The sequence below is a fragment of the Saccostrea cucullata genome, unplaced genomic scaffold (assembly GCF_032062105.1).
Source record: "Saccostrea cucullata isolate Sc308-1 unplaced genomic scaffold, CSIRO_AGI_Scuc_v1 ctg3466, whole genome shotgun sequence".
Taxonomy (NCBI): domain Eukaryota; kingdom Metazoa; phylum Mollusca; class Bivalvia; order Ostreida; family Ostreidae; genus Saccostrea; species Saccostrea cuccullata.
In genome coordinates this window covers 55,522-80,694 of record NW_026937653.1, presented here as the reverse complement: position 1 = coordinate 80,694, position 25,173 = coordinate 55,522, and the positions used below count along the sequence as shown (strand labels likewise).

At 34.7% G+C, this 25,173-nt stretch overlaps 1 protein-coding gene across 1 annotated transcript in view; it reads left to right on the top strand.

Moving 5' to 3' along the window:
* Window positions 1-161: 161 nt before the first annotated feature.
* Window positions 162-25,173, top strand: part of LOC134248599 (uncharacterized) — a 48,878-nt gene continuing 23,866 nt past the window's right edge. The window contains exons 1-2 of the mRNA XM_062731013.1: window positions 162-265; window positions 14,997-15,629. Of these exons, the coding sequence (XP_062586997.1) occupies window positions 15,036-15,629 (594 nt within the window). The 5' untranslated portion in view covers window positions 162-265; window positions 14,997-15,035. The remainder of the gene's footprint in view (window positions 266-14,996; window positions 15,630-25,173) is intronic.

The window sequence follows — 25,173 nt, the reverse complement described above, 5'->3', positions numbered from 1 at the left end:
ATTATATATTCCATTTGGGTCCATTTGAGTTTCCATTTGGGTCCATTTGGGTTCCATTTGGGTCCATTTGGGGTCCATTTGGGTCCATTTGGGTTCCATTTGGGTAAATCGACGCACCCTCCTGTCGCTCGAATTTTTATCAAAATCGTAAATTCCCTATTTTCGTTTTGAGCGGGCGGCCATGTTGATCAAAGATAGGAGGATGGGAAGGTTTATTATACATTTAGAGATCCATTGAGGAAATTTTGAAGGAATAAGACATCAGGTAATTTGGATAGACTCGTTATTTTAGATTTTACTGTTTACATTTTGTCTTGAACACATTTTGCTCAAAATTGAGAGACAAATCACATTTTAACGACACTTTAATTTTTTATAGGCAGATATTTTTTTTACCGAGTGTTAAATTCCAGGCTAGGGCTCAGCAGGTTTATTCTGTACAGGCATGAAAACATTGAGAGATAGCCATCTGTCTCCTGATCACTATACGTGCAGGAAATTATTAGTTACATAGTCTTTTAGTGACAGTGTTTGATTTAATACACAGCGAAATACCCCAGGTGTAAAACTTTACACGCATGTGTCGGGTAATTTGAGACAATTTTAAATTAGTAAAAAGGTTTCTCAATTATATAGGCTATTGATTAAGTTATGAATGTTTGAAAACACCCTTACCATCATGCTTACCCATGTAAAAAATATGATATCATCTATAAATTCAAATATTAAAAAGAAGATTTTATTTGTCAGTGTACGACGGGTGATCAGAAAGTTCGCAAACTATCTTTATATCTAGAAAACCACAATTCAGATTAGAATAAAATTCAGTACACACATAGCCATACACAAGTTCTATAAATAGTTTGTGCTGAATAAAGTTTCTCTCCTTGTTTGTGACGTCACAATGTGAAAATGACGTCACAATTTAGGTCACTTGTGACGAAAAATGGTTGTCTCAGTCGAATTCGTTCAACAAACGACTGTACAATTTATTGTATATCTTTGAAATCCCTCTACAGTATCATATAATAATTTGTAGACAGTTTATTAAGATAAATTAGTTCCTAAAAATTCAATTGATGATTGGATTAATCGTTTTAGTGAAGGAAGGCTGATGGTTAAAAATGATACATGTCATCTTGCCCAGTGAAAGCAAGATTGAAAAGATATGTATTTTTAATTAAGCAATTTGCAATCAAAGACCCCCAATTAGCACTTTGAAAAATAGTTGAATATTTGAACAATGATATAAGTATTAAATACCTAAGGCATCGTTTACTTTAGATTTTAAACATATTAGATATGATAAAAAAGATGCACCCATTCTCTATCCACCTTGAATAAAGGTCTCTCCTGAGATAGAAGATTTGTGTTTTAATGGTAGCCATGCTTATTTTTGGAAAGGATATTATTATCCACCCATTCTGTTGTCAAGATATGACCATTTCTGACAACTGAACTGTTCTTGTCATAAAAATTAGCTCACATGGAAAGAAATATAAAACTCAGAAAAATCTTTCAACTTTTGTGACAGAACGCTACGGAGGGGGTCAAGTGACCGCCAATATCACGTGATTCGCGCATGCTCAGAACGGTGGTTGATGTACATTAAAATTGGGGAGGATTAATTTAAAATATAATCAACATTAAAACTAAATATTGTTTCTTGTATGGAAGTTATTCAAGTTGTTTGCGAACTTTTTGATCACCCCTTATATATATTAATTTAAAACCTCTAGATAGAATTTTCTATCGTTAAAATGATGAATGTCCTATGGACCTGGTTTAATGATAGAATTCATTCCGTGTATTCGTAATGTAGCAAAAGAAACACGGGCGATAACTTGCACTAGTACATTTACTGTACATTTACTACCAACACTCTAGAGAGTCCCGAATGTAAATATGGCAGGTAAATTTGAAGCGAGAGAAAAAAACTGAGAAAAATAATTGGGTTTTCGTCCTTCTATGGATTATTTTTGTGGATAAAAGGCATATGCATCCACAAAAAGGTTTGATTTGATTAATTTGATAGTGATTTCCAGTTCAAACTGTTTTAAATTCTTCAAAATCGTTTCGGAGTGGATCCGCTCCGATTTACTACATTGCAAGTATATGGGACGTATTCCCCATTTAACTACAATAAAGGCAAGGTATCTAAATTTCACTCTAATGTTTTTGGCAAAATTTTTATTAGTCAAAATTATACACTATAGTGTCTTATTTTAAAAAGACTTATAATTTCTTTTGTTCCATGCTTTAATTGGATAAAGATTTAGGAGGGAAACATTAGAATTTCAGGGAAAAAAGGTCATATTTAATGTACTGTAGAGCATGGTAGAGCCAAAAGAGCAAATTGTCTCCATTTTTTGATTTGAATTTTAATTAAGCTATGTGTATAGAAACTAAGGATGTACTTGACAAAAAAGTTTAAGGCTTTAAAAATCAAGATCCAACCTTGTTACTTCTTTATTGCTGATTCTCCTTTTTTGGTGTAGTTCTAATTTGAAGTAAACAGTGGTTTTTGGAAGTTGCTATCACACCTTAAAAGGCTTTTTCGATTTCAGTCCGCTTTATGGACTAGGTTTACATGTACATATGTTTCAGTTATTGGCAATTTCATATCTGTCCTATTCATATTAATTGAATGAATGTTTTTCTTCAGAGAATGGCGAGTGATTCCATCATTCCATTGGTGTCTAGACAAGACCTGGGGGGCCGATCTAGATTTGCGAAACTTGGAATGGCAACAAACTATGTGTTAATTCAGACATACAGAGATATACTGGAGACGGAGGTTCCACCTTCCGACATTGAGAAAAACGTTAGAGCATCAACACATTTTTACCAAAGATTACGCCCTGAACAAAAACAACTCTTGATAGAAGCTAAACATTCGGGATATGAATGCTTTGACATTTCATTAACGTACCAATTGATCAGAAACATTTGCAAAAAGATCCCTAAACCGACAAAAGGAAAATGGGGAGAAGAACCTGCAGCAGCAGGAGAAGTGACCGTGGGTGACGATGTCGAGAGAATTAGGTCAATACGAAATAGACTGACTTTACACATGAGTTCAGCCTCCATCCCTCAAGAAGAATTTAATAACACCTGGTCCACGATGTCAGATATTTGCCAAAGATTGGAAAACTTCACTGGAAAGAAGTACCTGGATAACCTTAATGATGTCAAAAAACTGACCATTAGAAGGGAAGAAGAAGATTTTATCATAAGAATATTTTCCATGGAACATCAAAAAATGTTGAAGACACTCATGTCAGATGTGCAAGAAGTCAAGTCAGATTTAAAATGTTTAAGAAAGAAAGATGAAGATGAAGTAAAAGAAAAGATTGAAATGGGAAGTTACCATGAAATGCTGAAGGCAAACACTTTAGATGTGCAGGAACTGAAAGCAGAAGTACTGAGGTCTGAAAGCAAGCATGCAGTACAGGTGTGCTATGTAATAGTTATATTCTGCAACAAAAATAACAATGCTTTAAGAAAGTTAAAAAGAATGTAATTTAAATAATTTCTGTTAAAGATGAAGTTCCATTTTTGATCAAAAGTTTATTTTGTATATGTTTTCTACCTAATTTCCTTGAATTTTACAAGCCCTATAGCAATCGTTTATGGTATAACGCTGTTTAATGATACAAACATCATTAAGAGTTGCAACTGTAAACTTAATGCCATGAATTATTGCATTCAATGTTTGTCATTGGCATTTTCAACCGCTAATGCTAAATAGCCGCTTAATGATAGAATTATATTATTAGATGGATGAGCATGTTAAGTGTCAATGCAATGAATATGACATAAGCATAAAATTGCAACACTTAAGCATGTTAATGATATTTGTATCATTTGGACTATTTCTTGTGACAGAAGGATATTTAGCAGATAATTCTGCAAAGCTGCACATTTGTTAAATTTGACATTTGGAACTTTAGCCTCACATACTTTTCCTTGGAGAAAATTTTCCGTGATGATATTGCTAGGAATATTTAATGTAGGTCTTGATTTATATGTCTAGAACAAGTTTTACACCTTCCTTCAACAAACTTTGCCAAAAAATGAAGATTTGTCAAATAAGCCTTGATTAAAGGACAAGTGTGCTTAAGCAATGCTAAATGGGCCCTTTTCTGTGCCGATTTTCTTAAGAATTTAATACCAAATCGTTCTCTTTGGGAAATATTTAAATACTAATGGATATTTCTGATTAAAAAGCACGTTAAGCATCACCTAAATCAGCATGGATTTAAAACTGTAGACTATTTTTGGATGCCTCTATTATACCCAAATCCAGAAAAATCGTACCGAATCTACTTTGAGTTTTATTTATTTCAATCGAGGGTGGAGACATTCAAATCGACACTTGAACAACCTGATGGCGGATCAGCGACGGGTGCCTTTACCAAATGCTTCTTCTTGCCATGTCTTATATGTTTATAAAAATCGAATGCCTGGAGCTATAATGACCAAACTTTAAAAAAAGCACGCTTGTATTAAAAAAAAGAAATACAATAATTATTGATATTAATTTCATTGAATTTTGAAATTAAAAAAGGGTATTAGGTGGACCTCAATATAAAGTCCCATTGTCTTGCATGGATGATAAATATGTTGACATTTTCATGAACGAAACTAAACTCTTTTTACCCTTTTACTAGTGTTTTTAAAACAAAACACATACAAACATCTCTTATCAACACGATTTTAATGATACAAAGTCTGGCTATTCAGTGAACACATTTGAGGAATGTTTACTAGGGTAGAACTCACGTGACTATCGGTATTCATATACTTTATTCCACAGGTGGGGTCAACATAGGTCATACAGGTAAATAGCTCTCGTTTCCTATAGGAAAAACATTGAACTTTTTATACATTTTTAATTTTTGGATACCAGCCTAATCCTGTGCAAACTTCCTACTTTCACGTAATTTACTTGGTTGACCGGTTTCGACCACGAGGCGGTCGTCATCAGAACAAATAAAAATTGCAGACTACGTTACTATGTAAATAAAAAATGCGGACGTCATAACAACTTGCAGACTAGAATTTTTACATTAATAATTTAACAACCATAATCGTGTGAAATTGTCACAAAACTTTACATTACATTATTTATCATTGATAATTAAGGGAAGGATATGGAAAAAACGAACAGTATTCAATCTCAACGTCCATTAAACAAATATACAAAATAAGAGCAGAGCAAACACGGACCTCCGAAACATCAGAGGTGGGATCAGGAGCCATGGAGGAGTGAGCATCCCCTGCCGACCAGTCACACCCGCCGTGTGCTCGTTGTCATAATCAGGAAATAACGGAAAAAATCCGTGGTCAATTTAGTGTAAAAATAATGGACTAACAATTGGTATGAAAAACGTCAGTCAGCATTTCATTCAATGATAAATTGTATTTGCTGACAAGGTCATTGTATCGACCATAGAATTTACGAAATGATGACTTTAAACGAGACTGTTCATATTCTTGTTTCATCAACTTGCTTGTCAATAATTTACCTCGTTTAAGAAATTGTTCATACGTAGAGCATGCTCTTGCGTATCGAATCAACTGAGATATAAATACTCCGTATGCAGGTGATGAAGGTATATTGCTGCATAAGTAAGGGAAGTTGACGATAGAAAAGTTAAAGTCATCACGTTTATCATATAACTTGGTTGTTAGCTTACCATTAGTGTCTTTTTCAAGTAAAATATCCAAGTATGAGGCAGAAGTGTCGGACTCTGTGGTATCTTTTATCTCAAGCTCACCAGGATATATCGTGTCGACGTAGGAATGGAAATTATCATTATTAATTGACAATACGTCGTCGATATATCTAAATGTCGAGTTGAATGCCACAGCAAGTGTTTTTTTTCTTTTCACGTAAGAGATTTTGCATAAATTCTGCTTCATATGAATATAAAAATAAGTCTGCTAATAACGGAGCGCAATTTGTACCCATGGGAATTCCAATAGATTGTTGGAATACCTGGTCTCCAAAAACCACATGGATATTGTCAATAAGAAACTCAAGCATCTTCTTGATGTCAACTTCAGAGTACTTATGTGTGCAATCAGAATCTGTTTTAACAAAATAATTTTTCAAATGACCAATGACGAGTGAATTAAACTTTCGAGTTCCATTTTTGTTGAAGAAGCAGCTGTCAATGATATCAAAAAGCCTGGATTTTAATTTGTCGTGCGGAATTGTTGTGTATAAAGTTGAAAAGTCGTAAGTTTTTATGCTGTTGATTCTTGTAAAGTCTTGTGATTTCAAATTGTCCAAAAGTTCTTTAGAATTTTTAAGTATCCACATCTGATTTACACCACTTCTTGAATATATAGTTGTACAGTACTCTTGAAGTTTTTTCTTCACTACTGTCAATATTTTAGTGAGAAGTAACGAAAGAGGCTTGGTTGAACATTTACTGGAACCTGCAATGTATATTTGTTTGTAAGGATTCTTATGAAGTTTCGGAATCCAATATATATAAGGTAGTTCAAATTCATTTTGGCTCTGTGGAATATTAAAAGTATTTAAAACTGACAGGTGATTTTGAAGAATTTCTTCCTTAGAAAGAGTAGTATATGTATAAGTAGGATTACCACTTGTAGAATTAAATCCAAGTTCTTCTAAAATGCAATTTATATAATGAGCCTTACAAACGAAGACAATGTTGTTGCCTGCTTTGTCTGCAGGAACCAGTACGTACTGATCGTGTAATCTATCTAATTCTTTTTTCACTTCTGGTTTATTGAACACAGAAGGATAGATGGTTTTCATTTTGCCCCTCAATCTTTTAATACGTGACTTTAACATGGACCTGATACATTTAATCCATTCTGACAAGATGTCAATGTCTTCTTTTTCATATTTAGCCCATCGTCTGGCGTAATTTTCAACAGAATCCATAATATTTATGAAATTCCGACGCCAGTTGAAGGATTGGGGTTCCCTATATATAGGACCTTTTAAAATAAGTGATCTAAGGTCCTCATTATGAACTATATTTACGTTACCTGTAATAACGTGTCCAGCAGGACTATACAATGTAGTTATAGGGCGAAGAAGAACATGAACACGAAAGGGATTATTTTTCAGATAGTCGATATCCAGGCCATGTAAAGTATTTTTGTAATTGAAAAGTTTGGAAGCAATGGTCGATGTATATTTGTAGGAAATACAAGGCGTAGTCTTTAACTTGAAATATGGTGGAATACAAGACTGGACCCTTTTGTGATTAAGAATATTACTAATATTTACCGCGTCAATTTCTTTATTGGCATATTGAAGTTTAAGTTAATTAAACAGTCCATAATTTCCGTGGATGGTTATGGTTCTATTTTGTAAGGACTCCGGTAGTTCATCTTGGCATACTGTTTTTGTAGATTCCATGGATGCGGACTTTGCAGGTGAGGGCTCCGGTACCTCATCTTGGCAGGCAGTTTTTGTAGATTCATTTGATGCGGACTTTAATAATGAAATTGGTTGATGTTTGTTTGCCGGTTTAATTCTGAAGACAGGGGTTTTCGTTGATTTTGGGCGGCTCTCAAATGGAGGAACATACGTTTTCGGTTTCTCTGCTGTTTCACGTGGATTAGAACATGTAAATATTAAAGAATCACTGTATTCCTTTTGTGGATGGTCCTTTATAATATGTCTCCTTACGACATCCTTACGACAGTACGATTTTTTACATATCTCACAGTAATACCTTGTGACTGTAGGATTGTGGATGAGATTGAAGTGTCTCTTTAAATTGCTTAAATCCTTAAATTTCCGCTCACATCTGTTGCAGGTGATGTTGGTTTTTGGTTGCGAATTCTTAGGGTCATCTGGGTTTTTCCTCTTGGTGTATTTCACTTTAGCCATATTTCTGGTTAAGTCCTAGTGGATGTAGAGTTTTGAAGATGTGGATAAAGACCTCTTCTGTTCTTAAGCGTTGATTAATGTTGTTATTGGTTTTTAATAGCGGCGTTATGGAAACATCCTGTATGCTATGTAATTGTGACGTATCTGATTGTGACGTTGTGGATTGTGCAGTGAAATGGCGGGACACGGGTTTATGTTGATTTGCATTTTTGATGTCAGCGAAGTGTCCATACATACGTTCTCTAAGGGAATTGCTCGTTTGTCCGATATATTGGATAGAACATTTTTTACATGTGATTACATAAATGACTGATGTGCTATTGCAGTTAAGGTTCTGTTTAATGGAATAAGTTTTTCCAGTAGAAGTAATACGGATACTATTGGTTTTCCTGACAACTTGGTAAGTCCTAACCAAACTATAATAAACGTTTAATTACCAAATCCTCTTTAGCCCGTCTTTACTCAGCCTCCAACATCTTCAAAATAATCAACATGTACAGAGCAATTAACCAATTGAACCCTATTTATACTGGTCATCCCCTCAATGACAGTTATATACTGCGGATTGATAGAGATGCTGGCTAAGAAACTCCCCCTACCAGACGGCACCCCACTGTGAAAACATAGAAGTTGGGAAGTGATACAAATTAGCAAAGAAACATTAAGCAATGTATTTACACAGCAATTCACTACTGTAAAATTAGATCATTCTACAATTATCAGGATATAGAGAGTTACAAACTTACCCCTTAAGGTAAAATATAAATTTGTAACAGTTAATACTTTGTCTTGCACACATTTTGCTTAAAATTGAGAGACAAATCACATTTTCACGACACTTTAATTTTTTAAGGCAGAGATTTTTTTATTTACCGAGTGTTAAATTCCAGGTGAGGGCTCAGCAGGTTTATTCTGTACAGGCATGAAAACATTGAGAGATAGCCAGTCTACCTGTGCCCTGTGGTCATCTGTCTCCTGATCACCATACGTGCAGGGAATTATTAGTTACATAGTCTTTTAGTGACAGGGTATGATTTAATACACAGTAAAATACACCAGGTGTAAAACTTTACATGCATGTGTCGGGTAATTTGAGACAATTTTAAATTAGTAAAAAGGTTTCTCAATTACATAGGCTTTTGATTAAGTTATGAATGTTTGAAAACACCCTTACCATCATGCTTACCCATGTAAAAAATATGATATCATACTATAAATTCAAATATTAAAAAGATAATTTTATTTGTCAGTGTACGAGGGGTGATCAAAAAGTTCGCAAACTATCTTTATATCTAGAAAACCACAATTCAGATTAGAATGAAATTCAGTACACACATAGCCATACACAAGTTCTATAAATAGTTTGTGCTGAATAAAGTTTTTCTCCTTGTTTGTGACGTCACAATGTGAAAATGACGTTACTATTTAGGTCACTTGTGACGAAAAATGGTTGTCTCAGTCGAATTCGTACAACAAACGACTGTACAATTTATTGTATATCTTTGAAATCCCTCTACAGTATCATATAATAATTTGTAGACAGTTTATTGAGTTAAATTAGTTCCTTTAAATTCAATTGATGATTAGATTAATCGTTTAAGTGAAGGAAGGCTGAAGGTTAAAAATGATACTTGTCATCTTGCCCAGTGAAAGCAAGTTTGAAAAGATATGTATTTTTAATTAAGTAATTTGCAATCAAAGACCTCCAATTAGCACTTTGAAAAATAGTTGAATATTTGAACAATGATATAAGTATTAAATACCTAAGATATCGTTTACGTTAGATTTTAAACATATTAGATATGATAAAAAGGATGCACTCATTCTCTATCCACCTTGAATAAAGGTCTCTCCTGAGATAGAAGATTTGTGTTTTAATAGTCGCCATGCTTATTTTTGGAAAGGATATTATTATCCACCCATTCTGTTGTCAAGATATGACCATTTCTGACAACTGAACTGTTCTTGTCATAAAAATTAGCTCACATGGAAAGAAATATAAAACTCAGAAAAATCTTTCAACGTTTGTGACAGAACGCTACGGAGGGGGTCAAGTGACCGCCAGTATCACGTGATTTGCGCATGCGCAGAACGGTGGTTGATGTACATTAAAATCGGGGATGATTAATTTAAAATATAATCAACATTAAAACTAAATATTGTTTCTTGTATGGAAGTTATTCAAGTTGTTTGCGAACTTTTTGATCACCCCTCATATGTATTAATTTAAAAAACCTCTAGATAGAATTTTCTATCGTTAAAATGATGAATGTCCTATGGACCTGGTTTAACGATAGAATTCGTTCCGTGTATTCGTAATGTAGCAAAAGAAACACTGGCGATAACTCGCACTAGTACATTTACTGTACATTTACTACCAACACTCTAGAGAGTCCCGAATGTAAATATGGCAGGTAAATTTGAAGCGAGAGAAAAAAACTGAGAAAAATAATTGGGTTTTCGTCCTTCTATGGATTATTTTTGTGGATAAAAGGCATATGCATCCACAAAAAGGTTTGATTTGATTAATTTGATAGTGAGTTCCAGTGCAAATTGTTTTAAAATCTTCAAAATCGTTTCGAAGTGGATCCCTTCCGATTTGCTACATTGCAAGTATATGGGACGTATTCCCCATTTAACTACAATAAAGGCAAGGTAACTAAATTTCACTCTAATGTTTTTGGCAAAATTTTTAATAGTCAAAATTATACACTACAGTGTCTTATTTGAAAAAGACTTATAATTTCTTTTGTTCCATGCTTTAATTGGATAAAGATTTAGGAGGGAAACATTAGATTTTCAGAAAAAAATGTCATATTTAATGTACTGTAGAGCATGGTAGAGCCAAAAGAAGCAAATTGTCTCCATTTTTTGATTTGATTTTTAATTAAGCTATGTGTATAGAAACTATTTAAGGATGTTCTTGACAAAAAAAGTTTAAGCCTTTAAAAATCAAGATCCAACCTTGTTACTTCTTTATTGCTGATTCTCTTTTTTTGGTGTGGTTCTAATTTGAAGTAAACAGTGGTTTTTGGAAGAGGCTATCACACCTTAAAAGGCTTTTTCAATTTCAGTCCGTTTTATGGACCAGGGTTACAAGTACATATATATGTTTTTGTTATTGGCAATTTCAAACTGTCCTATTCAAATTAACTGAATGAGTTTTTTTTTTCAGAGAATGGCGACTGATTCCATCACTCCAATGGCCTCTGGACAGGACCTGGGAGACCGATCTAGATTTGCCAAACTTGGAATGGCAACAAACGATGTGTTAAATCAGGCATACAGAGATATACTAGAGATGGAGGTTCCCCCTTCCGTAATTTTCAACAAAGTGAAAGCATCATCAGTCTATAAAAGATTAGGCCCTGAACAAGAACAACTCTTGATAGATGCTACACATTCGGGATATAAAAACTTTAACGTTTCATTAACATACACATTGATAAGAAACATTTGCAAAATGATCCCTAAACCAACAAAAGGAAAATGGGGCGTCCAGCCTGCAGCAGGAGAAGTGACCGTGGGTGATGATATCGAGAGAATTAGGTTAATCCGAAACAATTTGACAGCATATGTGAGCTCAGCCTCCACACCTGAAGCAGAATTCAACGACACCTGGTCAAAAATGACAGACATCTGCAAAAGATTGGAAACCTTCACTGGAAAGAAGTACCTGGATCAGCTTAAACTTATTCAAAAAATGACGTTCAGAGGGGAATCTGAAACTGAAGATGATGTGATAGAAATGATTAAAATGGTAAGTCAGCATGAAATGGTGAAAGCAATCAATTCAGAACTGAAATCAGCAGTAATGAGGTCTGAAAGCAAGCATGACGTACATGTACAGGTGTGCTATGTAATAAGAACAAAATATGGCCAAGTAAATTCGTCAAAAATAAACAACGATATCTTCAGAAATCAAGTATTGATATATTTTTTACACGATCAGGTCTATCTGATCACGGATGTAAAATGGCGCCAAAACGTCACACTAATGCTACGTAAATTTCAAAACCATACCATGTATCAAAATATTCTTCAAAAATTACAGATTTTATATCTTTGATCACAAACTTCACTTAAAATTTGGCAGCAATGAACGTGATTCATGAAACGTACATATATTTTTATAACGCAACAATGTTTCAATTTAGCAACATCTTTTGAATCGTGTTTGCTGCGGCCAATGTTAAAATTAATCTTATATGTTGTTCCGGATTTTAAGTTTGGAAATCTAATGTGAAGTTATTTTTAGGTCAACTGAGTAAACTCAGGTGACCTATTGCTATCTGTTTTCGTCCGTCGTCGTACGTCGTACGTCGTTCGTCGTTCGTAAACTTTTGAACATTTTCAGCTTCTTCTCTGCAACCACTGAACCAATTTCAACCAAATTTGGCACAAAGCATCTATGGGTGAAGGGAAAAAAAATTGTGAATTTCATGATCCCTGCCCCCCTGGGGCCTGAGGGGTGGGGCCAAAACCACTAAAATTAATGCAATCTTTAAAAATCTTCTTCTTTACTCCTGGACATCAAGCAGTCAAACTGTTTGCATGATTGTAATCAGCATTGAGTCCTCTACCAAAATTGTGAAATTCATGGCCCTGGGGTCAGAGGTTCTAGTGCTAGGGCAGGGCTAAATAAGTAGGTAATGAAAATGCATTATTTCTTTGAAAATCTTCTTCTCTGCTCCTGGGTATTAAATAAACCAACTGAGTAGTTAGTTATGATGAGCAAGAGTGCTTCTACCAAAATTGTGAATTTTATGGCCCCAGGGTCAGGGGTTCTGGTGGGAGGGGGGGGGGCTTTATAGATTATATAGTAAAAATACATGAATTCTTTGAAAATCTTCTTCTCTGCTCCTAGATATTAAATAAATTAACTAAGTGCATAGTTATTATGAACATGAGTGCCTCTACCAAAATTGTGAATTTTATGATCCCTGGGTCAAGGCTTCTGGTGTTGGGGGGGGGGCTCTATTGATTATATAGTGAAAATACACAAATTCTTTGAAAATTCCTTCTATGCTCCTAGGTATTAGATAAACTAAATAAGTGCATAGTTATGATGAGCAAGAGTGCTTCTACCAAAATTGTGAATTTTATGGTCCCTGGTTCAAGGCTTCTGGTGTAGAGGAGGGGGGGGGGCTCTAGATTATATTGTAAAAATATATGAATTCTCTGAAAATCTTCTCCTCTGCTCCTAGGTATTAAATAAACTAAAGAAGTGCATAGTTAAGATGAGCAAGAGTGCCTCTACCAAAATTGTGAATTTTATGGTCCCAGGGTCAGGGGTTCTTGTGTTAGGGTGGGGCTCTATTGATTATATAGTGAAAATACATGAATTCTTTGAAAATCTTCTTCTCTGCACCTAGGTATTAAATAAACTAACTAAGTACATAGTTATGATGAGCAAGAGTGCCTCTACTAAAATTGTGAATTTTATGGTCCAAGGGTCAGGGGTTGTGGTGTGTGGGGGAGGGGGCTCTGTTGATTATATAGTGAATATACATTAAATCTTTGAAAATTTTCTTCTCTGTCTCTGGGTATGAAGCAGATGAACTACCTAAATAGTTATGAAGAGCAAGGGCCCTATTCTTGCAAAATTTTGAATTTCAAGGCCCCAGGGTCAGCCGGGTGGGGATGGGGCTCTACTTATATACTGAAAATAAATTAATTGTTTGAAATCTGCTTTGTATTTATAAAACATTTTTTTATTTTTTGATAGGAAATTTTAACGGTGCCTTTTTAAAATTTGTGCAATATGTGTACTTAGGGTCAGGGGTTTATTTCACAGTGTTAGGGGCACTACTGATTATTGCTGAATATTACTGATTAGTTTGAATGCATTTTTGTTCCCCTACCTTGCATATGGGTATTCAGTACCCCTGTGAGGTGATCATGAATAATTCATGGATTTCCTTTTTTTTTCATGAAATGTTCATGAAACGTTCATGAAGATCCTATGAACTTATTATTGGGCATATTTAAATCAATAAACCAAGCTAAGCAACTGCTAAGTGTATTGTTATTATGATCAATGGTGCCTCTTTCAAAATTTTGAATGCCATATAGCATCTGGCTTAAAACATGAATCAAATTAAATAACTGGAAAGTTGTTGCAGAATGCTCAAGTGACCTATAAGGCCCGCGGGCCTCTTGTTTTAATCAAAGGCACCGTAACTTCTGTAAAAATTTTTAAAAGTTTACAAAATGAGTAATTAAGTTTAATTATTATCATTAGGAACATAGACTGAACATATTTTCACGGGCGACAATTGATGGTTACATCAATGTTTTCTTGTTATTAATTATATTTAGGTCAGCTGTAATAGCGTGTCCAGCAGGACTATAGTAACATGAAGATGGTGTAGGATTATGTTTCATTCCCATTTTTTCTGGTTTCATCTATGACAATGATTACAAACATGTCCTGCTATATTTAAGGGTATGTTAAGTTTTACATGTGAAAGATGGCAGGAATTAAAAAAAGGTATTGGTGGGAATCCGTTTTTTTTAGTATAAATCTGTTATGATATTAAGACTCTCCTTAATTAAAAGGATATCTAAAAAAGGGAAGTTCTGATCAGCTCTTTTCCATCGCAAATTGAATAGACTGGTGGAGTTTGTTAAGAATACAGTAGTATGAGATTCTTGTAAATCTTCATTTGATCTGTTCGGGAAAAAAAACAATAATTGATGATTTTTACTTCTCAAAAACCCGAGAACAACTTTCGTAACCATCGCTGTTCCCATCATTTGTAGAAAAATTCTCCTATCAAAAGGAAAATGTTTATTCTCTAACATTTTGTTTTATTCCTTTACCAATAAAGTGTTTGGAAAATCTTTTGTTAATTCGATTATGGTGTTTGTCGATCCAAAAAGTAATTGATTCCAGTCCAAGTGTATGCGGTGTGTTGGTATAGAGGCTCGTTACATCAAAACTAACCATCTCAGTATTTAGTTCAACTGTATCTGGAAATGTGGCATATAAAATTCAAATCATCTCTTATATAACTTGTTACAAGTTGGCATAGAGGCTTTAGAAGTATATCCAACAAGTTACTGATTCATTGTAAATAATTAACTGAATTATTTTTTTCTTCAGAAAATAGCGACTGGCCGAACTAGATTTGCCAAACTTGGAATGGCAACAAACGATGTGTTAAATCAGGCATACAGAGATATACTAGAGATGGAGGTTCCACCTTCCGAAATTGAGAACAAAGTTAAAGCATCATCAATGTATAAAATATTGCGCCCAGAACAAGAGCATACCTTGAAGGAAGCTAAACATTCGGGATATAGAAATTTTGATTTCTCATTAACATACACATTGATAAGAAACATTTGCAAAATGATCCCTAAACCAACAAAAGGAAAATGGGGCGTCCAGCCTGCAGCAGGAGAAGTGACAGTGGGTGATGATATCGAGAGAATTAGGTTAATCCGGAACAGTTTGACTGCTCATGTGAGCTCAGCCTCCATCTCTCAGACAGAATTTGATGACACCTGGACAGCAATGTCAGATATCTGCCAAAGATTGGAGACCTTCACTGGAAAGAAGTACTTGGATAAACTTAATGATATAAAAAAACTGATCCTGAAAAAGGAAGATGAGGAAGATATTATTAAAAAGGAAATTGAAAGACAGCATGAAATGATGAAAGAAATATTTCTACATTCAGATATTCAAGCATTATCACCGAGGTCTAAAAGCATGCATGAAATGGAACTACAGGTTTGCTATTTTTAAAGTTAACTATTCAATTCTTTAGAGCTGATTCTGAGTAGGATCAGTTCTCAAAGCGAGACATGCTTCTCCCTGATATTTAATCTTACTGGGATTTTTTCTGCATTTCGTAAACTCTTTGGTCTTTTGGACCCTATTTGATCCACTTCCAAATATTTTATATAAAATTGCAAAGTCTTTGACATTTTTTTTAACAAATTCTCCATCTTATTGTAACTTTATTAGCAATATAAATTTATACAATGGTTAGTAAATATTTTACTTGTCAATTAAAGCGACACTGTGATGCACAAAGGGGAAAATTGACAAATGCATAATTTTTGCATGACCGTTGTTTATTTTGTTCAATTCCTAAAAGTATTAGGTTTTAGAAAGTTACAGGTTTCAAAACCTAAATATTTTAATTTTTAAGGAGAAAAATAAAAGTAAAAATGATTTTAGTATGTCCCAGACCGAAAATATTGCTCAATACTTCTTCCACCCAATTGTACGCGTGTAGAGAAAAGTTGAATAAGTTTCAGTAGTTACCATGGTCTCAAGTACCCAGGAATGAATGTAAGTAGACCAAACATTCAGAGACAATCTTTTTAAAACGTTGTTAGAAACATATTTGTCACCTTTGCATGTAGATAGAATGTTAATGGACGTTGAGATTGAATACTATTCGTTATTTCCATATCCTTCTTCTATCGATAAAATCATTATGATAAATGTCCTACGGAACCGGTTTACCAAGAGAATGCGTTCTGTGTATTCACAGTGTAACAAAGTAAACACGGACGATAACTCGTACATGTACTCAGTGCATTGACTATGAACAGTAGAGAGAGTTCAGAACGTAAATATGACGTGTAAATTTGATTGATTGATTGATTGTATACTGTTTAACGTCCCTCTCCAGAATATTTCACTGATATGGAGACGTCACCATTGCCGGTGAAGGGCTGCAAATTTAGGCCTATGCTCGGCACTCAGGGCCATTGAGCAGGGAGGGATCTTTATCGTGCTACACCTGCTGTGACACGGGGCCTCGGTTTATACGGTCTCATCCGAAGGACCGCCCCATTTAGTCGCCTTTTACGACAAGCAAGGGGGTACTGAGGACCTATTCTAACCCGGATCCCCACGGGGCTGTAAATTTGAAGTGAGAAAAAACGTTGAGAAAATTAGGTGAATTATCGTCTTTATTTTGACTATACCTCAGGTTAAAATACTAACGCAACCCCGAAAAAGTTTGTTATAATAAATTTTGCAGTTATTTTCATTGCAAATCTATTTTTTTTCTTCAAACTCGTTCCCGAGCGATTCTGCAATTTTTTTTGCTACCTTGCGAGTATATGGGAGGTATTCGAACAGTGATGATTCTTATTTCAGCAACTTGTTAGATAACCATAAACGTCTTTTTCAAGTGAAATGTCTAAATATCAAAAAAGATGTGTCAGACTCTGTTGTTAGCTCTTCTGAGCCAAAGGCTCTGAGCCAAAGGCTCAAAAAGCTAATGCTATGGCCATTTGTGCTGTGTGCGGTGTGCATCGTGCGGTGTGCGTTAACTTTTTAGAATATGGTCCATAACTCAAGAACCCCTTGACCAATCAGTGTCAAATTTGTCACAGGGTATCCTTGGCCCAAGGGCTACTATTTATACTAAAATAAGGGTTGGGACCCAAAAACAAGGTGAGATAATCAGGAAAACAAAACCAAAAGTACTGGTTGCAAAGAAATCTTCTTCTCCAGAACAACTGGGCAGATTTTCACCAAACTTACATACAATGATCAGGATAAGTTGAAGATAAAAAATTGCTCAAGGCATGACCCTAGGGCAAAGGGCGTGGTCTCAAGGTCACTTCAAAGTTGACCTAAATTTACAATTAATGAAAATGTCTATATTTTGCTTACTATAAGGACTAGGATCATCAAATCTAGTGAGTAGATGCATCTTAGAACTTTTCATCATGTTAACTCAAAAGTAGGTCACTGTGACTGTCACTTTTTTAATTTTGCGGGCATTTGTTTTCAAATTTATTTGAAGGCATATTTAGGACACTTGAAGACCTAAGACTATCAAACTTTGTCAGTTGATGCATCTTGGGTCCTTGATCAAGGTGACCTACTTTTTGAACTTCATGACTTATCCTTTTTAAAGCATTTCATCCCATTATTTCAGACACTGGGAAGGTTAGAATCATAAAATCTTGTAAGTTACTGCATCTTGGGACCTTAAAACATATTTAAGTAAAAGTAGGTCACTGTGACCTACTTTTAGAATTTTGCAGGCATTTGTTTTCAAATTGTTTAAAAGGCATATTTTGATTACCTTCAGACCAATGATCATCAAACTTGGTCAGCTGATGCATCTTGGAACTCTGAAAAATGTTGACCAAAATGTAGGTCACTGTGACCTAATTTCGACATTTTATGGCTAAATTTCAGTATCTAAGGTATTTATTGGCTAAGAATCATCAAACTTTGTGCGTTGATGCATCTTGAGTTTTCGGAGAGTGACGACCAAAAATTAGGTCACAGTGACCTACTTTCAATATTTCAGGGCTATACTGATGTATCTCCAATGCTTATTGGCTTAGAATCATCAAACTTTGTCAGTTGATGCATCATGGGTTTTCGATGAATGTCGACCAAAAAGTAAGTCACAGTGACATACTTTTGACATTTAATGGCTATATTTATGTATTTCTGATACTTATCGGTTTAGAATCATCAAACTTTGTTAGTTTATGCCTCTTGGGTTTTCAGAGAATGCCGACCAAAAAAGTAGGTCACAGTGACCTACTTTTGAATATCTCAGGTATTTATTGGCTTAGATATATCAAACTTGGTCAGCAGATGCATCTTAGGCCTCTGATAAATGTAAACCAAAATGTAGGTCACGATGACCTACTTTTGACTTTTAATGGCTATATTTATGTATCCCCAGTACATATCAGATTAGAATCATCAAACTTTGTGCGTTGATGCATCTTGGGTTTTCGGAGAATTTAGACCAAAAAGTAGGTCACGATGACCTACATTTGATATTTTATGACTATATTTGAGTATCTCCGGTAGTTTTTGGTTTAGAATCATCAAACTTTGTTAGTTTATGCCTCTTGGGTTTTCAGAGAATGTCGACACAAAAGAAGTTCAGGGTGACGTACTTTTGAATATTTCAGGCATTTATTGGCTTAGAATCATCAAACTTTGTCAATTGATGCATCTTGGGTTTTCCAAGAATGTAGACCAAAAAGTAGGTCAAGGTGACCTACTTTTGAATATCTCAAGTACATATTGGCTCTTCAATCTAAGTATGTCTATTAATGCATCTTGAGTCCTCAGAAAACTTAAATCTTATAGTATAATTGGCTAAAGGTGCGGTCACACGATGCGATTTTTCATCAGATTTTCATTCGACTTGCTCAGATTTTACGTTCGATTTACAAACGATTTTCAGCAAGAAATGAACAGGTACTTGTTTTTACTTTTTAGATAGAAGTACATATATTTCTGTTCAAAGACATCTCTGTTCTGTCAGGATAAAAAAAATGGGAGAAAAATCCAATCAATTTAATATTACGTCATTTTACCCCATTATGACGTTGATGTTGACGTAGTTTACACGGTACACGTGTCAATGATCACTCAAAAGTAAATTATCAATCGAAGTTTATTAGTTGCTACTCGGCAAAAAAAAAAAATATGCAATATATTTTGGTCTACCAACAAAGGTGAAATAATATGCATCACAAAAGTTAACTTTGTAAGATACTGATAGGCTAGCCGTTCATGAAAAAATAATAAAGGAATATGCGAGAAACAGTTTATAGTACGCTATACAAAAGTTGAAAAAAGCGGAACAAAATTAATATTTTGTAGTTTCTTAGTACTTGAAGGATAAAGTGTTTTCTTTATTATATAATTAAAAATAATATTTTTTTAGTATAAATTCTACCGAGAGTATGTAAATGAACTGATACTTGAAATGTGTTAAGGAAACTACCGCTGAATATTGTAGAAAAAAAAATTGTGTAAGAGTTCCTCTTCCCCTCACAAATCATTTACATCGGAAGCAAACCAAAAGGGGCCGGGCTAAGTGAAAGAGATAAAAAAAATCAAACTGACAAACAAAACTTGGTCAACAAGCAAAAAATGTGTCCTTTGATCAAATACGAAAAATATATTTCTTTAGGGAAGGGGGGGGGGGGGGTCGAACTACTTTCAGTGCCATTTTTTTTTTACAAACACTAGGCCTACCTCTTACCTATAATGCAACTTGCGTCTTGAAAGGGGGAGGAGCTAAACATACATCACAATGTATAAATGTTTAATGCCTATATAATGTCTATCTTTCTAAAAAAATGTGGAGGAGGGGGGCTAATCCCTCCTGGTTATGACGCCTATACACATAATACGATCACTTAGTTTAATGTACATGTAATACGTTGTATTGGCATGTATTTTAACTAAAGAATTCGCCCTCAAGAGATAACTTACTTATTTAAGATTTATATAAAAAGAATTCGTTGATTTATTTAAAACGTGTTATTTTAATTTTGTAGAATTCGGAATTTCAGGTAAAGAATAAAGTTGTCGCATGGGGTTTCTACTTTACAATTGCTATGTTTTGTAGATACCGGTAGTAATTTAAAAAAAAAAATAAAAATGCGTGAAAGATGTAACATGTACAGTTTATGCTAATTTTAAAAACACTTATTTTTTAGCTCACCTGAGCTGAAAGCTCATGATACTGATCACCTGTTGTCCGTCGTCCGTCCGTCCGTCCGTCCGTCCGTCCGTCTGTCTGTCTGTCTGTCTGTCTGTCTGTCTGTCTGTCTGTCTGTCTGTCTGTCTGTCCGTCCGTCTGTAAACTTTTCACATTTTCAACTTCTTCTCAAGAACCACTGGGCCAATTTTAACCAAACTTGGTGCAAAGCGTCTTTGGGTGAAGGGAAATTTAAATTGTTAAAATCAAGGGCCAAGACCCCTTCCAAGGGGAGATAATCAAGAAAATACAAAAATAGGGTGGGGTCATTAAAAAATCTTCTCAAGAACCACTGGGCCAGAAAAGCCGAAACTTATATGAAAGCATCCTGGGGTAGTGTAGATATTAAATTGTTAAAATCATGACCACCGGGGGTAGGGCGGGGCCACAATAGGGAATCCAAGTTTTACCTAGAAATATATAGAACAAATCTTTAAAAATCTTCTTCTCAAGAACCACTGGGCCAGGAAAGCTGAAAATTATGTGGGAGCATCCTTGGGTAGTGTAGATATTAAATTGTCAAAATCATGACCCCCGGGGGTAGGGCGGGGCCACAATAGGGAATCCAAGTTTTACATAGAAATATATAGAACAAATCTTTAAAATCTTCCTCTAAGAACCACTGGGCAAGGAAAGCTGAACATTATGTGGGAGCGTCCTTGGGTAGTGTAGATATTAAATTGTGAAATCGTGACCCCCGGGGTAGGGCGGGACCACAATAGGGAATCCAAGTTTTACATAGAAATATATATAGAGCAAATCTTTAAAAAAGGTCTGCATCGACCAAGTTACTCAGGTGAGCGATGTGGCCCATGGGCCTCTTGTTATAATATTCACGAAATAACCGAAAAAATATTTGTGATAAATAATCATTTCCGTGCTTGCAAACTATGGTTAAAGAATACATGATATTTTTTTTTGGAGGGTATGCATGTACTAGTAGTAGTTTTTTTTTTCTTTTCTGCACAATGTTTTTGGGTTTAGAAGTTTTCTATTTATTTTATTTCACATGTGTATTTATATATAAAACGAAAAACTGTTATTTTTTACATGTTTTTTTTTAATTTCGTTTCGCGGGAAATGTCATTGTGACGCTCAATTTTCTTCAGAAAGTCGAATGAAAATCTGACGGCCATCCGATTTCCAAACGACTTTCATACTTTGCTTTCGACTTTAGACTTGGGTGGTCATACGGTAAGATTTTAGTCGAAAGCAAATCGGATGGAAAATTCGTATCGAAAATCTGATGAAAAGTCTCATCGTGTGACCGCACCTTAAGAATCATCAAACTTTTTATCAGTTGATGCAACTTAGGTTTTAGGATACTTAAGGTTAGAGACTTCAAATACAAGTGATAATTTGTACAATTTATCAGAAGAGCGATTCAAGGCCCTTGTATATCTTTCAAAGCAAGCTCCCCGAAATAAATTATATCGACGTAAGGATGGAAATGACCCTATTTATGACCTTCTAATCACCAGAGCTAAAGATTGATTGGACATTGAGAAAATTTAGTGTACAAAGGCATACATTTTGAGCTCATCTATCACATTTAACTGATTTTCAAAAAAACATACCTTGCAATATGTCGTTGGTTTATCTAAATGTCGAGTTGAAGGCAACAGCAAGTGTTTTCTTTTCAGGTTTAAGATGTTGGACAAAGTCTGCTTCAACCATAAAATACGTCTGCTATTTCAGTGTTTCATAATGTCTTGCAAATGCCAAACAAACCCTCATCTTTACTCTTTAGCGAAAAACTTCAGGGGTACTGTTCTACAGCTTATTCTAGATGTGGCATAAATCAGATAGAGATTCTCAAAATTTCCAAAGAACTCTTGGTCCCAGTTAATGTTCTACCAAGCATCTTTCGTTACTCCTCACTAAGATATTGACAGAAGTGAGGAAAAAACTTCAAGAGTACTGTTTAACTATATATTCTAGAAGTGGTGTAAATCAAATGTGGCTGGTAAAATTTTTTAAAGAACTTTTGGAACTCGTAAATTCACTTACATCGTAATTGATCATTTGCGAAATTATTTAATTAAAACAGATTCTGATTGCACACATAAGTACTCTGAACTTGATATCTAGAACATGCTTCAGTTTCTGATTGACAATTATGTGTTTTTGGTGACCAATTATTCCAACAATCTACTGGAATTCCCATGGGTACAAATTGCGTTCCGTTTTTAGCAGACTTATTTTTATTTTCGTATGAAGCAGAATTTATGCAAACTTTTATGCGTTAAAAGCAGAAAACACTTTCTGTGACCTTCAACTCGACATTTAGATATATCAACGACATATTGTCAATTAATAATGGTAATTTCCATTTCTATGTCGATAGGATAAATCCTGGTGAGTTTGAGATAAAAGATACCACAGAGTCCGACACTTCTTCATATTTACATATTTTACTTAAAAGACACTAATGGTAATCTAACAACTAAGCTATATGATAAACGTGATGATTTTAACTTTTCTTTCGTCAACTTCCTTTACTTATGCAGCAGTATACCTTCATCACCTGCATAAGGAGTATATATATCAATTAATTCTTTTCGCAAGAGCATGCTCTACGTATGAACAATTTCTAAAACGACGTAAATTATTGACAAGCAAGTTGATGAAACATGAATATCAGGAGTCTCGTTTAACATCATTTCGTAAGTTCTATGGTCGATGCAATGCCCTTGTCAGCAAATGCAATTTATCATCGAGTCAACTGCTGATTGTTGTTTTGTACCAATTGTTAGTCCATTATTTATACAATGAATTAACGACGGATTTTTTCCGTTATTTCCTGATCATGACAAGGAGTGCACGGCAGATGTGACCGATCAGCAGGGGATGCTCGCTCCTCCATGGCACCTGATCCCATCTCTGATGTTTTGGGGGTCCGTGTTTGCTCTGCTCTTATTTTGTAATGTTTTATGGACTTTGAGATTGAATACCGTTCGTTATCCTTCCAAAAGATATCAACAAATATTACCTTTGAAACTTGACATATTAGATTTTTCCACTTAAGAAACAATTTTGACCATGGTCAAAACTTTTGAACGGTAAAGCCTAGGGCTTTCATACTTCCCATATGTTAAATTATTGTGAGCATAAGACCTTCACTGGATACCAAAAACATTAACCCTCTCACCATGACCTTCAGCTACTTAGAAAAAACAAACCTTGACTATAGTTTTTGAAGGGCCAGGGCTAGGACTTTCATACTTCCTTATATTAAGAACTTTGACGTTGTCCTTTGGGTTTGACCTACTTTTTAAAATGATTGACATAGACCATAACGTTTGAACAATTAGGGCTAGAGCTTTGATACTTCTCATATTTAATAGTTTTGACAAGACCTTTCATAAGAATTCAACAACTTTGTCCCTTTGACCTTGACTCTGGAGTTTGACCTACCTTTAAAACAAATTATGCTCTGCCATAACTTTTGAACAGATGGTGCTAAGGCATCATATTTCACAATTGTATTTCTAGAAAACCCTACTTTGGATACTAATTTAGTTTATTTACGTTTAAGAAAAAGTTTAATCTTTGCTATGTTGAGATACAGGGGCATCAGTGTTTCACAAACACATCTTGTTTTCAAATTATTTGAGTTAATAGTGGTTAAAGTAAGTAAAAAAAGCATATGCTTCTAATTTCACAACCTTTCAATAAATCTCTCTTTTTTTCTCTAATTTTTTCTCATTAATTTTCTCATTATCAATGACCATGACCACTTAGACATTGAAAGCAATTTTATACCCCCTGCAAACGACGTTTAGGGTGGGGATATATTGTATCACCATGTCCGTCCGTAAACGAGATTATTTTGTCTTAACCTGTTCTTTGACACTTTTGAATGAACTAGTCGAAAAACTTTTAACACTTTTGTGCCATATGAATGTATATCCTGATATTTTCATCGTGAAAAGATGGTCAGAGATCATAAGAGCTTATGCGATAGTGAGGTGTCCATCATCCTTCCGTCTAGCTGTTTGTCTGTCTATAAACAGTTTATCAAAATGTTTCTCTTACAGCTTTTGTCTGATTTCAATATAACTTAGCACAAAAGTAGAATACACTAAGATACATTAACTAGTGCATCGGTTTTTGATTTCGATAAACGGTGTTATCATGGTTAATAAAAATAGAAATTTTCATGAATTTTTTTTTCTGTGAAATTCCATAAAACACTCCTCCTCCTACAGTTTTGGTCCGATTTCAATATAACTTGACACACAAAGACACTACACTGAGATACATAATCTAGTGCCTCGATTTTTGTTTCCGATAAACATTGTTGCCATGGTTACTAAAAATATAAATTTCAATGAAATTCCTTTAAAACGCTACTCCTCCTGCAGTTTTGGTCTGATTTTAATATACCGGGTAACTTGTAACAAGTTACCCCCCAAAAAGATTTAATCAAGCATTATTATTATATTTATTACTGTTGTAAAGATTCAAGTTCCAATGGCTACTTTTCTCTTCCTTTGTTATGAGTACAAACCAGTTAAGCTACAGTTTCGACAGAGACTTCTGGTTTAATTTTGAAGGCATTGTTTTCAAATTGAGTTGAAGGCATATTTTTGACACTTTAAAGCCTATGATCATCAAACTATGTCAGTTGATGCATAATGTGTAATCAAACGACGTCAACTTAAAAGTAGGTGACCTACTTTTTGAAATTTTTAGCTAATATAAAGTATGTAATCCCATTATTTCAGAGAATGGGAGATTTAGAATCTTGTAAGTCGATGCATCTTGGGGCCTTAC